This window comes from Phascolarctos cinereus, unplaced genomic scaffold, assembly GCF_003287225.1.
Source record: "Phascolarctos cinereus isolate Bilbo 61053 unplaced genomic scaffold, phaCin_HiC Scaffold_726;HRSCAF=1367, whole genome shotgun sequence".
In the NCBI taxonomy this organism is placed as follows: Eukaryota; Metazoa; Chordata; class Mammalia; order Diprotodontia; family Phascolarctidae; genus Phascolarctos; species Phascolarctos cinereus.
The window spans coordinates 48,160,333-48,173,948 of NW_027556098.1; the positions used below are offsets into that span (position 1 = coordinate 48,160,333).

The 13,616-nt window shown below is 39.7% G+C and overlaps 1 protein-coding gene across 1 annotated transcript in view; it reads right to left on the bottom strand.

The window, feature by feature from the left end:
• VPS26C (VPS26 endosomal protein sorting factor C) overlaps positions 1–13,616 on the bottom strand; it is a 48,251-nt gene that overhangs the window by 28,559 nt on the left and 6,076 nt on the right. The window contains exons 2-3 of the mRNA XM_020995936.2: positions 7,451–7,594; positions 1,091–1,240 (exon numbers count right to left, since the gene is read on the bottom strand). Of these exons, the coding sequence (XP_020851595.1) occupies positions 1,091–1,240; positions 7,451–7,594 (294 nt within the window). The remainder of the gene's footprint in view (positions 1–1,090; positions 1,241–7,450; positions 7,595–13,616) is intronic.

Below are 13,616 nucleotides of genomic sequence, written 5' to 3' on the forward strand. Positions count from 1 at the left end.
GGATCCGAGGTACACTGGCACTGCTTACTTTTGAACTTGTTCCTTTCTAGGTAAATTATCCTAAGCTCCCTACCCAGGAACAGCACCTCAGGCACAGGTCTCCTCCCTAGTCTACACTGTCTTTGTGACTTAGAACTGGGTAGTGAGTGCTAAAGCAGCTAGTCAGTCCCCGTCTGTGCACCCTGAAAGTACAGCCCTGATATGAATCTGGGACCTCCTCTTACTCTGGTGATACAGACTGTCTCTGGCCCCTAGAGTCTTCCATGTGCAGTGTGCTCATAGCCAGACCCCATGCCCAGTATCTGCGGACCTCTCAGTCTGTCTCTCTATGCTACATGGGCTAGATAAATAACTCACTGTTTTTCTGGATTTCCCCATCAAACTTCAGCCTGGTGCTTTTTCTAGATCTATTTTAAGGAGTTTTGAAGGGAAGCTTGCTGTATTGCTTCCTGCTACTCCACCAATCATCCTACCTCCATGTCACTCGTTTTTAAGATTTACTCAATAAAGAGCACAAACTTTGGGGCAGCTGGGTGGCACAGTGGATAGAGCACTGGCCCTGGAGTCAGGAGGACCTGAGTTCAAATCTAGCCTCAGACACATAATACTTCCTAGCTGTGTGACTCTGGGCAAGTCACTTAACCCCAATTGCCTCAAAAAAAAATCCATAAAGAGCACAAACTTAACTTAGAGCAGTAACCTTTAGCTCCCAAGAACACATATGTTTAAGCATGAGAAAAGTATGTAAAGCACAGGTGCCTCTGTTCCAAAGTAACAAAAAACTAACGCAGAGCATCAGAGCAAATAAAAAAATGGTTATTGGCAAAATGAAAAAACCAACAGGGCATCAGATGCCAGAAATGAAGAAGAAATCTTTTAAAAAGTATGTAGTATGGCTTCAAATATTTACATTAATAGTGAATAGCTACATTTTGAAATTAAACAATAAAATGATAAATTAATATATTACATATATTAAGGAACAGAGGAAAGAAAACATAGAACCAGCTGATATATTAAATCAATTTTCCCAATTGTTTTTCAAAAGAAAAATTGTGAATCAACTATTTAAAAATAAAGAAAATCTCACCTGAATGTTGACAAATACACCATGATAGGTCTCATACAAAACTTTGTTGCCCTTCACATGCAGAGGGAACTCAAAAGGAATTTCCGTTTTGCCACTGGGAAATTTTCCTGGCTTCACAATTTCTACGGAACTGGTAATAACTTGGATAGGCTGCAAAACAAAGTCAATTTAATCACTGTATCAACATTTTCTTTATTTTAAAATAAAAAGGAACTCTGAAATGGTCAATTTATAAAAAGCCCATTAAAATTCCAGTGTCCCCTTAACATTCAGAGAATACGATCTAGTCTTTGATGAATGTCTGGTCAATTCAATTCTATGAACCTAGACAGGATGAAGGGACGAGCACAAAGGGGTCCCTCTCACTTTTTCTTCTATTTCAAGGTAGCTGTTGAACAGTGTCTCTGTTCTTCACTGAAACAACTTACGTTATTATAGAAAAAAAAACCAGGAGTTGGATTTGGTCCTACAGTCTCTGACTTGAAGTCTTTGAAACACTGTTACTGCAATAGGAGTCAAGCAAATAAAGCTTTCAGAATGGCCAACTCCTCCAGGCACTACCCAGTGGCTATCATGTACAATTTGATCTGCTGCTTCCAGAAAGGACAGAGGCGATCAGCAGGTGTAACATTTAGCATGAGGTATTTATTGGGGGTTGGGAGTGAGAAAACAAGTTTCCATTTACCACTAGTTTAAAAAAAAAGTCTACAAATTCTTGTGAGTCATATTTCTAAGACCCTGAGCTCAAATTCAGCCTCAGACATTTACTAGCTGTGTGACCCTAGACAAGTCATTTAACCTCTGCTTCACTTTCCTCAAATATAAAATGGGGATAACAATAGCACCTACCTCACAGGGTTATTGTGGGGAGGTCAAATGAGATCATCTTCGTAAAGTGCTTAGGACAGTGCCTGACACATATTAGGCGCTATATAAATGCTTTTTCCCTTTCTTTCCTCATAGAATACAGTTACAGGTAAGTGCTGATGTGGTAACAAAGTGTTAACACCTAGTTATCTTTTTAATCAAGTATGAATATCTATCTCTGATTAAGTCAAAAATGGCAATAAAATTGGCTGCACTTAAAACTGGATGTGTCTTTGGGGACTTTAAACCATGGACAGAGCTGCTGGAGAGTTCTAAGCAGCCAAAGATTATAAAATCATAGAATCAGAGCTGAAAAGACCCTTATAGGCCATCAAGTCCAACTCCCTCATTTTACAGATAAGGAAACCAGGAAACAAAATGGTTAAGTGACTTGCCCAAGATCACTAAACTATGCAGAATTTGCCTAAGGCAAAATTTGAATATATGTCTTCCTGAGCCAATCTGACTCTTAAGAAGCCAAGCTAAGAGCAAAGAACCCAGCCTTCCACCTCTTGGGAAAAGCAAAGAGAAAATGCTGCCTCCAACAGAAGAAAGCATCCCACCCAGCAGTCAGTTCCAGAGAGTTTGAGGAAGACTTGAGGTTTCAGAGACATGCTATAGCCAGGCATGGACAGAGAGACACACTTGTTTCAAGGAACATGACTTATGGCAGCAAAGAAGAGTTGGCCATGGACTCACAAGAAGTACAATCCCCTGCTGGAGTAGACGCTGGGAGACCAACTGAGCAACTTATTTCACTTAGGCACTATACCCACTAGGGAGCACTATGAGGACTCCGCAGGCAAGAAAGGATTTTGAGGAAGCATCAAAGGAGTAAATTACCTTGGCCATATGTTCTTTACATATGTGATTCACTACTACCATATAATAAGAATTCAATAAAGACCATTAGATTTGATAATTAAGCAGGTCCTCTGATTTTAAATTCCCCTTTTGTAATCTCTTCTTCATAGGTACCACCAAAAACTCTATACTTAAATTAACTTTTGAACAATAACTCTTAAAAGCATTTACTTTACTTTTTAAAGTTTTTTTATAATGATCAATAAAATTAAACTGTAAGAGTACATTAAAAATGTACAATGAACCTCATTCTAAATTCACATAGATGGGAATGGAGGTGCATACTGGACAACAGTAGGCTGCAACACACAAACAATGACTCTGAAAGAGAACAGGAACAAAGGATGATATAAAGGAACTGTGATGGGAGCCAAGATGGTGGAATAAAGGCAGGGACTCGCCTGAGCTCTCCCCCAAACCCCTCCAAATACCTTTAAAAAATGACTCTACACAAATTGTAGAGCAGCAGAACCCACAAAAAGACAGAGTGAAACAAATTTCCAGCCCAAGACAACTTGGAAGGTCCGCAGGAAAGGTCTACTGCACCATGATGAGAGAGGAGCACAGTCCAGCACGTAGACTCAGGCGCAGCAAACCCAGAGTAAGCCTCAAGGAGACTAATCACTAGCAGCAGTGACAGTTTCTAGACTTCTCAGCCCACAGATACCAAAGACAACTTAGAAGCTTAGCGGGAAAGATCAGTTGTACTTAGGTAAGAGTAGTTCAGTCAGTCTAGTGCAAGCCATATCAGCACAGCCCTGGCCAAGGCAAACCAGGAGCAGGCCTTGGGAGTGACTGAATCAGCAGCAACAGCAGTGGCAGCCACAGTAGCTGCTTCTGGAGCTCTCAGCCCACTAATGATAAAGTTCAAATAACTGGTCAGAAGGAGATTACAATGGTCTTTCTGCTAACACTGAGGCGGAATTCTGTTGCTTTGCCCATACTCTCATCTGGATTGCAGTCCTGAGGCAAAGAGGAGCACTAGCATGGCAGAGCTCATGGCCACAGTAGAGGAGGACTTTCCTCACAGTTCCAGGGCAGAAAAGGGTACTTCTGGCTATTCACAGACCAGAGTACAGGCCAGGAGAGGAGTAAAGACCTCTCCTTTGATCATACCACCTTGGAAGAACTGAAAACTTACAGGTCCCTGGAATTATCTCTGAAAACAACTACACAAAATCCCTAAATCTTAGGACAGTGCACCTTCCATCATGGAAGCAGAGCCCTTAACAAAGAGTTAAAAGTCAAGTAACAGGCTAGGAAAATGAACAAACAGGAAAAAACTCTCACTGTAGAAAGTTACTATGATGACAAAGAAGATCAAAACACACAACCAGAAGAAGACAACAAAGTCAAAGCTCCTACATCCAAAGCCTCCAAGAAAAATATGAATTGATCTCAGGCCATGGAAGAGCTCAAAAAGGATTTTGAAAATCAAGTAAGAGAGGTAGATGAAAAATTGGGAAGATAAATGAGAGTGATACAATAAAATAATGAAAAATGAGCTAACAGCTTGATAAAGGAGACACACACACATATATACATACACACACACCTGAAGATAATAATATCTTAAAAAACAGAATATTCCAAATGGTAAAAGAGGTCCAAAAAAGCCAATGAGGAGAAAAATGCCATAAAAAGCAATATTGGCCAAATGGAAAAGGAAGTCTAAAACCTCAATGAAGAAAATAATTCCTTAACAATTAGAATGGAGCAAATGGAAGCTAATGACTCTATGAGAAATCAAGAAACAATCAAATAAAACCAAAAGAATGAAAAAATAGAATACAATGTGAAATATATCATTGGAAAAAACAACTGACCTGGAAAACAGATCCAGGACAGAGAATTTAAAATTACTGGACTATCTGAAAGCCATGATCAAAAAAAGAGCCTAGACATCATCTTTCAAGGAATTATCAAGGAAAACTGCCCTGATATTCTAGAACCAGAGGGTAAAACAGAAATTGAAAGAATCCACCAATCACCTCCTGAAAGTGATCCCAAAATGAAAACTGTCGGGAATATTATAGCCAAACTCCAGAACTCCCAGATCAAGGAGAAAGTATTGCAAGCAGCCAGAAAGAAACAATTCAAGTATCATGGAGCCACAGTCAAGATAACACAAGATTTAGCAGCTTCTACATCAAAGGATGGGAGAGCTTAGAATATGATATTCCGGGGGACAAAACAGACAGGATTACAACCAAGAAATCACCTACCCAGCAAAACCGAGTATAATCCCTCAGTGGAAAAAACGGATATTCAATGAGATAGAGGACTTTCAAGCATTCTTGATGAAAAGACCAGAGTTGAATAGAAAATCTGACTTTCAGATACAAGACTCAAGAAAAGCATAAAAAGGTAAACAGGAAAGGGAAATCATAAGCATCTTAATAATGTAAAACTATTTACATTCCTACATGGGAAGATGATATTTGTAACTCATAAGACCTTTATCGTTATTAGAGTAGTTAGAAAGAATATATATAGAGAAGGCACAGGTATAAATTGAATATGAAGGGATGATATCTAAAAAACAAAATTATGGGGTAAGACAGGAATGCACTGGGAGAAACAGCACGGGAGAGGTAGAATGGGGTAAATTATCTCACATAAAAGAGGTAAGAAAAAGCTTTTACAGTAAAGATGAAGAGGAGAGAGATGGGGAGGAGTGAATGAACCTTATTCCCATCAAAATGGGTACAGAAATCTATCTTACCCTATAGAAAAGTAGGAGGGGAAGGGGATAGGTGAAAGGGTGGGAGGGTGATAGAAGGAACAGCAGATGGGGGAGGGGGTAAGCAGAAGCAAAACAGCTTTGAGGAGGGACAGGGTGAAAGGAGAGAGGGAATAGAATAAATGAGGGGGGTGAGCAGAAAGGATGGAGGGAAAAACAGCAATAGTAACTGTGGAAAAAATTTTGAAACAAGTTTCTCTGATAAAGGCCTCATTTCTCAAACATAGAGAATTGAGTCAAATTTATAAAAATAAGAGCCACTGTCCAATTGATAAATGATCACAAGATATGATCAGTCTGCAGATGAAGTAATGAAAGCTATCTATAGCCATATGAAAAAGTACTCTAACTCACTACTGACTGGAGAAATGCAAATAAAACAATTCTGAAGTACTATATCACACCTATTAGATTGGCTAATAGGACAGAAAAGGAAAATGATAAATGTTGGAGGGGATGTGGGAAAAATGAGACATTAATGCAGTGTTTGTGGAGTTGTGAACCAATTCAACCATTCTGTAGAACAATATGGAACTATGTCCAAAGGGCTATAAAACCATGCATACCCTTTGACCTAGCAATGCCATTACTAGGTCTATATCCCAAAAGAGATTAAAAACAAAAAGGAAAAGGACCTATATGGACAAAAATATTTATGGCAGCTCTTTCCTGGAGGCAAAGAATTAGACATTGAGGGGGGGCCCATCATTTGGGGAATGGCTAAACAAACTGTAGTATGTGATTATTATGGAATATTGTACTATAGGAAATAATGAGCAGGATGCTCTCAGAGAAACCCAGAAAGACTTATATGAGCTGATGCAAAGTGAAATGTATTGTGTACAAAGTAACAGCAATATTGTAAGATGATCAGCTATGAATGACTTAGCTGTTCTCAGCAATGCAGCGATCCAAGACAACTCTGAAGGACTTACAACGAAAAATGCATCCCCACAGAAAGAATTAATGGTATCTGGATATAGATTGAAGCATACTTCCTAAAACCTCCTTTTTCTTGAGGTGTTTTTTTGGTCTATGTTTTCTTTTTACAACATGACTATTTTGGATATGTTTTGCATGAGAACACATGTATAACCTACATCAAATTGCCTGCCTTCTCAATGAGAGGGGGTGAGGAGAGAGGGAGAGAGAATTTGTTTTAAAAACAAATGTTAAAAATTATTTTTACATGTAACTGGGAAAAAATAAAATACTAAATAAAAACTAAAAAAATTTTTTTTTAAATTTCCTGCTTTTTACCCTTTAATAGTTTACAATCTAGGAGGAAAGATGAAATACAAGACAAATTTTGGTGATTTAGAGGAAGAGTATGGCACTAGAAGGAAGTAATAAAATAATGAAGTGGGATTTTGATAAGTAGAGTTTGAGGGAAAGGACCCTTCATGAAGATAACAGCTTCAGCAAAGGTCTATATAGAAATAGGAAGTAGTGTTTACAGATCAATTAATAGTTCAGTGAATGGGCTAGGTGAAGTAGAATATGTTATTCAGTCATGTCCAACTCTTCTTGACCTTGTGGACCATAGTATTGTCCATTGTGCTTTCACAGCAAAGACGGGGGAGTGGTTTGCCATTTCCTTCTCCAGGCAAACAAATTAGGTGACTTGGCCATGGTCACACAGCTGGCAAGTGTCTGAAGCCAGATTTTAACTCAGGTCTTCCTGACTCCAGGCCTAGCGCTCTATCCACTGAGCCAGCTAGCTACCTCAAAAGGTAAAAACTGTAGGATTAAATCAAGTTTCTGTTTATGAAAGTCCCCCACAGTAACAGGAAATGACTATACTCTTCTACTTGTAGTATTAAGAAAACACTGTGATTTTTTTTTTTAAACATCAGCCCAATTATTCAAAATGTAAGCATTCTTACCTTAACAGAGTTACAGAAAGCTTCAAACATACCAACACTTTTGGCACTGAGCTGTAGGTTCACCAGTCCTTCCATTGTTAATAAAATTCCTTGGTGCTGTACTGGATCTTTGCTAGATATAACCACCACACCAGAGAGTACTTCCTACAAAGAGAAAAAAAGAGTCACAATGTAAATTAACTAGGCTTGTTCACCTTGACTTACTTTTGCCAAAAATAAAGTTCTAAAAAATAAATCCAACCTATCCATATACCTTTTCATACGACTGAAGAATGCCAACAAATGTTTGTTATTACAGCAACAATAAAGATTCTGGTGACATGTTAAATTCCATAACTTCAAATGAAGTAATTTATATTAAGTAATTGATATATTAGCATTCATAGGGATCTTTTAAGTTGAAGAGAAACCACAGTGAGACCCAAAGGAGTTATTTGGTTTTTTTTCCCTCTATTAATTTATTTTTTGTTTTCAACATTCACTTCCACAAGATTTTGAATTCCAAATTTTCTCCCTATCTCGTCCCTCCCCCCACTCCAAGATGGCATGCATTCTGAATACCCCTTCCCCTAATCTGCCCTCCCTTCTATCCCCCTCCTTCTCTGATCCCCTTCCCCTTCTATTTTCCTGTAGGACAGGACAGATTTCTATGCCCCAATGGATTTATTTGTTAGTTACTAATATGTACAGAAATGACCTGTGATTTTATCGGCACATGAAACTTCTGGTTAAGGAAACTTCCCTATGCAATGCAGGTTGGTACCTTCTTTCCAATTTAGTCTTAGGGTAAGGGTTTATAACCTTTTTGGGGCCATGGACTCCTTTGCAGGCCTGTGAAACCTAAAGATCCCTTCTCAGAATGAGATTTTTAAATACATAAAAGAAAATACCTAGGATTACAAAAGAAACCAATTATGTCGAAATACAGTTATCAAAATATTTTTTTAAAAGTTCAAGAGTATTGTGACCCTGGGCAAGTCACTTAACCCCACTGCCTACCAAAAAAAAAAAAAGTTCAAGAGTCAAGGTTAAGAACCCTTGTCTTAGATAACTGCCTAAAACACAGAGAAGAAGTGAACACAGCCAGGATGTGATACAGGCAGTTCTTAAACTCAGGTCTTCCTAGTTCTGAAGCCTGCTCTTTATCCACTACTTCACATTAACTCTTCCAATTACATAAGCAAAAAATATGGTGAACCCTCTCAGCAAAATAAGCTTCATAAAAAGTACTCAACATTGTCAGTAAAATACAAAGGTCATCACAAACCTATATGAAAAATTTCCAATAATTCCTAGATTTCCAGATGTATAATTTAGGCTTGATGTCCATCTAAAAGCAGGATTTCAGATTTCAGATGGTCCTTCAATCATTTAAGAAAGACTATAGACTATTTACCTAAGGATACTTAACAACATCACCTTCTTTACTGGATGGTACTTCTTAACTTGGAGCATCTAGGTGGCAAAGTGTGTAAGTGTCAGACCTGGAGTCAGAAGACTCATTTTCCCAAATTCAAATCTGGCCTTAGATACTTACTAGCTATGTGACTCTGGGCAAGTCACTTAACCCTGTTTGCCTCAGTTCCTCATCTGTAAAATGAGCTGGAGAAGGAATGGTAAACCCTCTTTGCCAAGAAAACTCCAAAAGGGGTAACGAAGAGTCGGACACAACTGAAACCAATGAACAACAGAACAACTTCTTAACTTCCTTTCCATTGTCCTTATACCAATTTTGAAGGTCCTTAAAATCTGTAGAGTTTGTATGGTATTTTAAAAAATATTTCTAAAAATATTATGACTCCTGAAAAATACCACACACACACACACACACGCACCAGTTCTGCTACAAGGTTTCTTTTGAAAATACAAATTTGTTCCATTGCAACTGATATTTTAGGGAATGATTTAAACAACACAAATTTTCCATTTGCTTATTCTTGATTTTGTCTTCAAGAAACCATTAGAATGCAGAAAACTGCCACTGCCACCTCATTTACAACTCTCCTCATCTCAGATAATTCTTCCACTACTTCATAATAACTCACAAGCCACAACCCTGCCCACTTCCACAAGTAAACCCTATCTTTTTTAAGGTAAAATATCAGATGTTGTGACTCTTCTAGTGCAGTGGGAACTCTGAGAGGAGGAAAGCTAGTCCTCCCCTATGCATCGAAGCTCCCCACTCCCTCACTTTCTGCCACGTCCTGGGACACCTCTCACCCAACAAGCTGAGTAAGACCTAGAAAATCCCTAGTTTCAGTCTACTAAATAATTTCAGCCCTCTTCCCCATCAAACCTTTAACTATCCCTATTCATGTAACAAGGAACAAAATTAACAGATGTGAGTCATAATCTGTGACACAGTACAGCAAATGCGTGCTACAGAAGAAGACGCATGATGCTAACAGAATAGGAGAATAAATTCTGTGATAGCCACTCACAATTTGTAATGTAAAAGAAAACAACACTGAAAGACTTCACCACTCAAGGAGGTGCACAACTCACGCAGCAATCTATCATTATCAGAGGACTTCTCAACAGAGAGGTGATAAACTATACATACCATAAGGCTGATATACTGCACTTATTTGTCACAAAAAAGAATTCTATCTGGGAGGAGGGGAGTCAATGAGAAGTGGCAAGTGTTAAAAAAAAAACTACTAATAAAATTAAACAACTAAAAAAGTAACAAACATGAAACTTATAACTTTTTTTTTAAATAGCCAGGCAAGATGTTACACAATTATAGTCCCTGCTCCTGGGGAGACTAAAGCTGGTGGAACACCTGAGTTCAGGAGTTCTGAGCTGTAGCAGGTCTAAAGCAAATCTGGTGTTCATGCTAAGTCTGACATCAATATTGTGAGCCCTGGGAACAAGTTACTAGGATCACTAAAGGGTGAATCAGCCCAGCTCAGAAACAGAATACATCAAAACTTATGCTGATAAAAGGTTGAATGGCTGTTTGTAAAAATTGTGATTTTTAAAAATATATTATTTGATGTGGTCCTAATGGTGGTCCAAATAGTCCTAATGCTTATGAAATATATAGGTAATAGCACAGTTTTATACTTTTCCATTGTTTTGACCCAAGCAGTCATTAACTGCTTGTCAACTGCAGTGACTCCTTTCCTGATGCCTCAAGATAATCAACTCAAACCCTCACCCAATTTGTGGTCTCCCCCCACTCCCGTCCCATCCAAGCCTAGTATAGATAGATAACTCCAAGAAACATCTGGGTCTGATTAGGAATGCCCTCTTCCACATCTGGCATTGATTATCTGTTCTCAACCAAGCCCACTTTTAGGATATTCAACTTTTCTGCTCAACCCCCTACTTTGAGCATGTACTTCCCCAAGATGACTCCCTCTCCCTTGAATTGAATGAGTTTCTTTGCAAATAAGAGGGACAAACCTCTATCTATATTGCCTGTGTGTGTGTGTGTGTGTGTGTGTGTGTGTGTGTGTGTGTGTGTGTGTGTGTTCGTTCTACTTGCTGTACCACATAATAAAACTCATGTTTGTACTAGCTTCCCAAGTACCAATTTCCTGTGAATCTCCAACCCTGGTCTTTGCTTTAATTCCAGTGGTGAGGCCAAATAAAGCAATTAGGGTTTCTGGAAAAAGAGACTGGGTTTCTGGAAAACAGGAAAGAGAATCAGTAGTTTGGGGTTGAGCATATGGGAAGGAATTAAGAGACTGGAAAACAGTATTGTGAATCCTCTGCCAGTGTTCGGAGGGTCATTAGTATAACATTAGGGGCACTGTACATAACTAAAGGGGTACTTCCCTTTTGTTTAATGGGCTTTCACATAATGCAACAAGCAGGGATCCTTGGGCTCCTGAATTAGAAGGAATGTGCGCTGCCTCCTAATCAAAGCCAAAGTTATACTGTGTTAAAAAAAAAAAAAACCAGCCTGAATTAGACGACAGTTTAAAGGAAAGTGCAGTTTGCTGCTTTTGTTGCTACTTCCCTTATTGTAAGACAACCCAGTCCAGAAGGTTTCTGACCACTAACCCTTGGCACAAGGCTTCCAGGTTTGGTTGTTCTCCTTTCTTTTTTGGCAGTTCAACTTTTTATTTTAACAAAATCAGAATATGTGCAGCACATGCAGTGCCAGCATCTAAACTAATAAAATAAGTAATTACTAAACCTAAGTAACTCGAAGCTCAATCTTTACACTCAGCAAGTTTAAATCCATTCTTGCATATGCCTGTGTCAACTCCTCTGTTCTATTAAGAGATGTAAATCCCCCAAAGATCTGTGCTGGAATCTGCTAGCAACCTCCTGCCACCAAGATAAGCAAGGTAGTAAGAAAAGTGTTACAATTCCTTCAACAAGAACATAGTTAAGAATAATCCTTTTAAAGATTCCCCTAATCCCAATCCAAACCTCGATGAGATGACTGAGGACTCCTTGAAGAATACTAACTTCCAGGGTCCAAACCCTTCTGGTGACAACTCAAAGAATAGTCACCAAGGCAGATACTGATAGCCCTTCTGAACATCAAGAGAAAAGCAGGTCCCTGGCTCGCCCTGAACTCTAGGTTCTGCTCAAAGACCTAATGTAGAAGCCAAAGAAGTTATGCCATTGGCTAAATAGACTATACCCCACTGGAGATGGCCTTTAAGCTATCCCCTGCTGAGCTCTGTCAAATTGCTGGCATTTGCCATGTCACTGCACTCCTAAAAAATCCCAAGACGCTGCAGAGATCTTGGCAAAACTGACACAATGGGGCCAAGGAGGGAACAGCTCCTGCACTGCCCTTCAATGGACTTTGATGGCTTGGAGAAACACTCACCCCATCCTGTTCTTTGACTGCCTGCTCTGAAACCACCTGAGGGACCCTCTAAGAGAAATGTTCCCTGCTATGGGGATTAGAGATGATTTTGTGGCTAGCCCACAATACTGATGAACTGCAAGTATAGGACAGGTAGGAAGGACCTGAAGAAGCCACCCTGAATGAAGGTGCTCACACCCTGTTCCTCGAAGGTATCATGTCATCCTCCTAATGATGGCTGAAGTTGATACCATGCAAGAGGTTCTAGATTGTCTGCACATGATAATAAGAAATAAGAAGGAGCAGTTCAATGATGCTACTAGGGGAGGATTCAGGCAGCCTTACACTGGCACTTGCTTCCAATTGGATGACTTCAGTTAAGTTAGTGAGTGAACTGAGGGACCTCCTGTCAAAGTACATGCAGAAAAGGGATACGAGCAACAGTAGAGACCCCAAGTAGCCAGGATCAAGGCAGGAAACACCATCGATGCAAGCGCCCCCAACCTGTAGGGACACCAGAGGGAACATAGGAACAGGGCGAGGACAGTCACCCTCTCACAGCCCTGTCAACTAGTCACCTATGAACTAGCAACAGTGCACGGCCCTCCTGAATATGGGAGTACAGGTCATTCTTATTCCAGGGAATCCTGAAATTCATCATGGGGATACCCAAACCAAAGCAGGGACTAGGTGGCCACACTATCATGGGTAAATGCACTACAGCAAATTTAGAAGTGGGTCTCCCTCCTGGTTCCCCAAGCATAGGTTGTCATGCCTGATAATCGTCTCCCTTCTCCCATTAAAGGCAAGGATGTTATGCGTGTCAGTTTCAGTCTTAGGACAAATCCAAAGCCCTCACACTAATAGCTGGCTACATTCACCAGCAACTAGTCTAGCTCTTCCTCCCTGAAAGAGTTTCTAACACTCCTCAGTACAAACTTAGACAGGAGCCAAAGGGACCGCACCAGTAATTAAGGATTTATCACACAAAGGTATTATTATCCCCACAGTATCCCCATTCAACTCTCCTATACGGCCGGGCTAGAAAGAGAGAACAATGACTAGTATCTCACAACAGATTACCAGCCTCTTAACAAGGTTGTTTCCCCTATTAAGCCTCTTCTGCCTAACATCTTCGAGACTCCTGAGAGTATACAGAATGCTGGGTGTGAATGGTTTTAGTGTCACTGGTCCTGTTAACACGTTTAATTTGGTTCCTATCTCTCCTGAAAGTCAGTCTCAGTTTGCCTTTATTTTTGAAGGATCATGATTCATGTTCACATGCCTGCCCATGGGAAAAACAGCAGTCGCAGAGTAGGGCAATCATTTTGTGGCCAAAGGCAGTTAGTTTCCCACCCCCAGACTACCGGGCAGTGGCTTCCAGACACT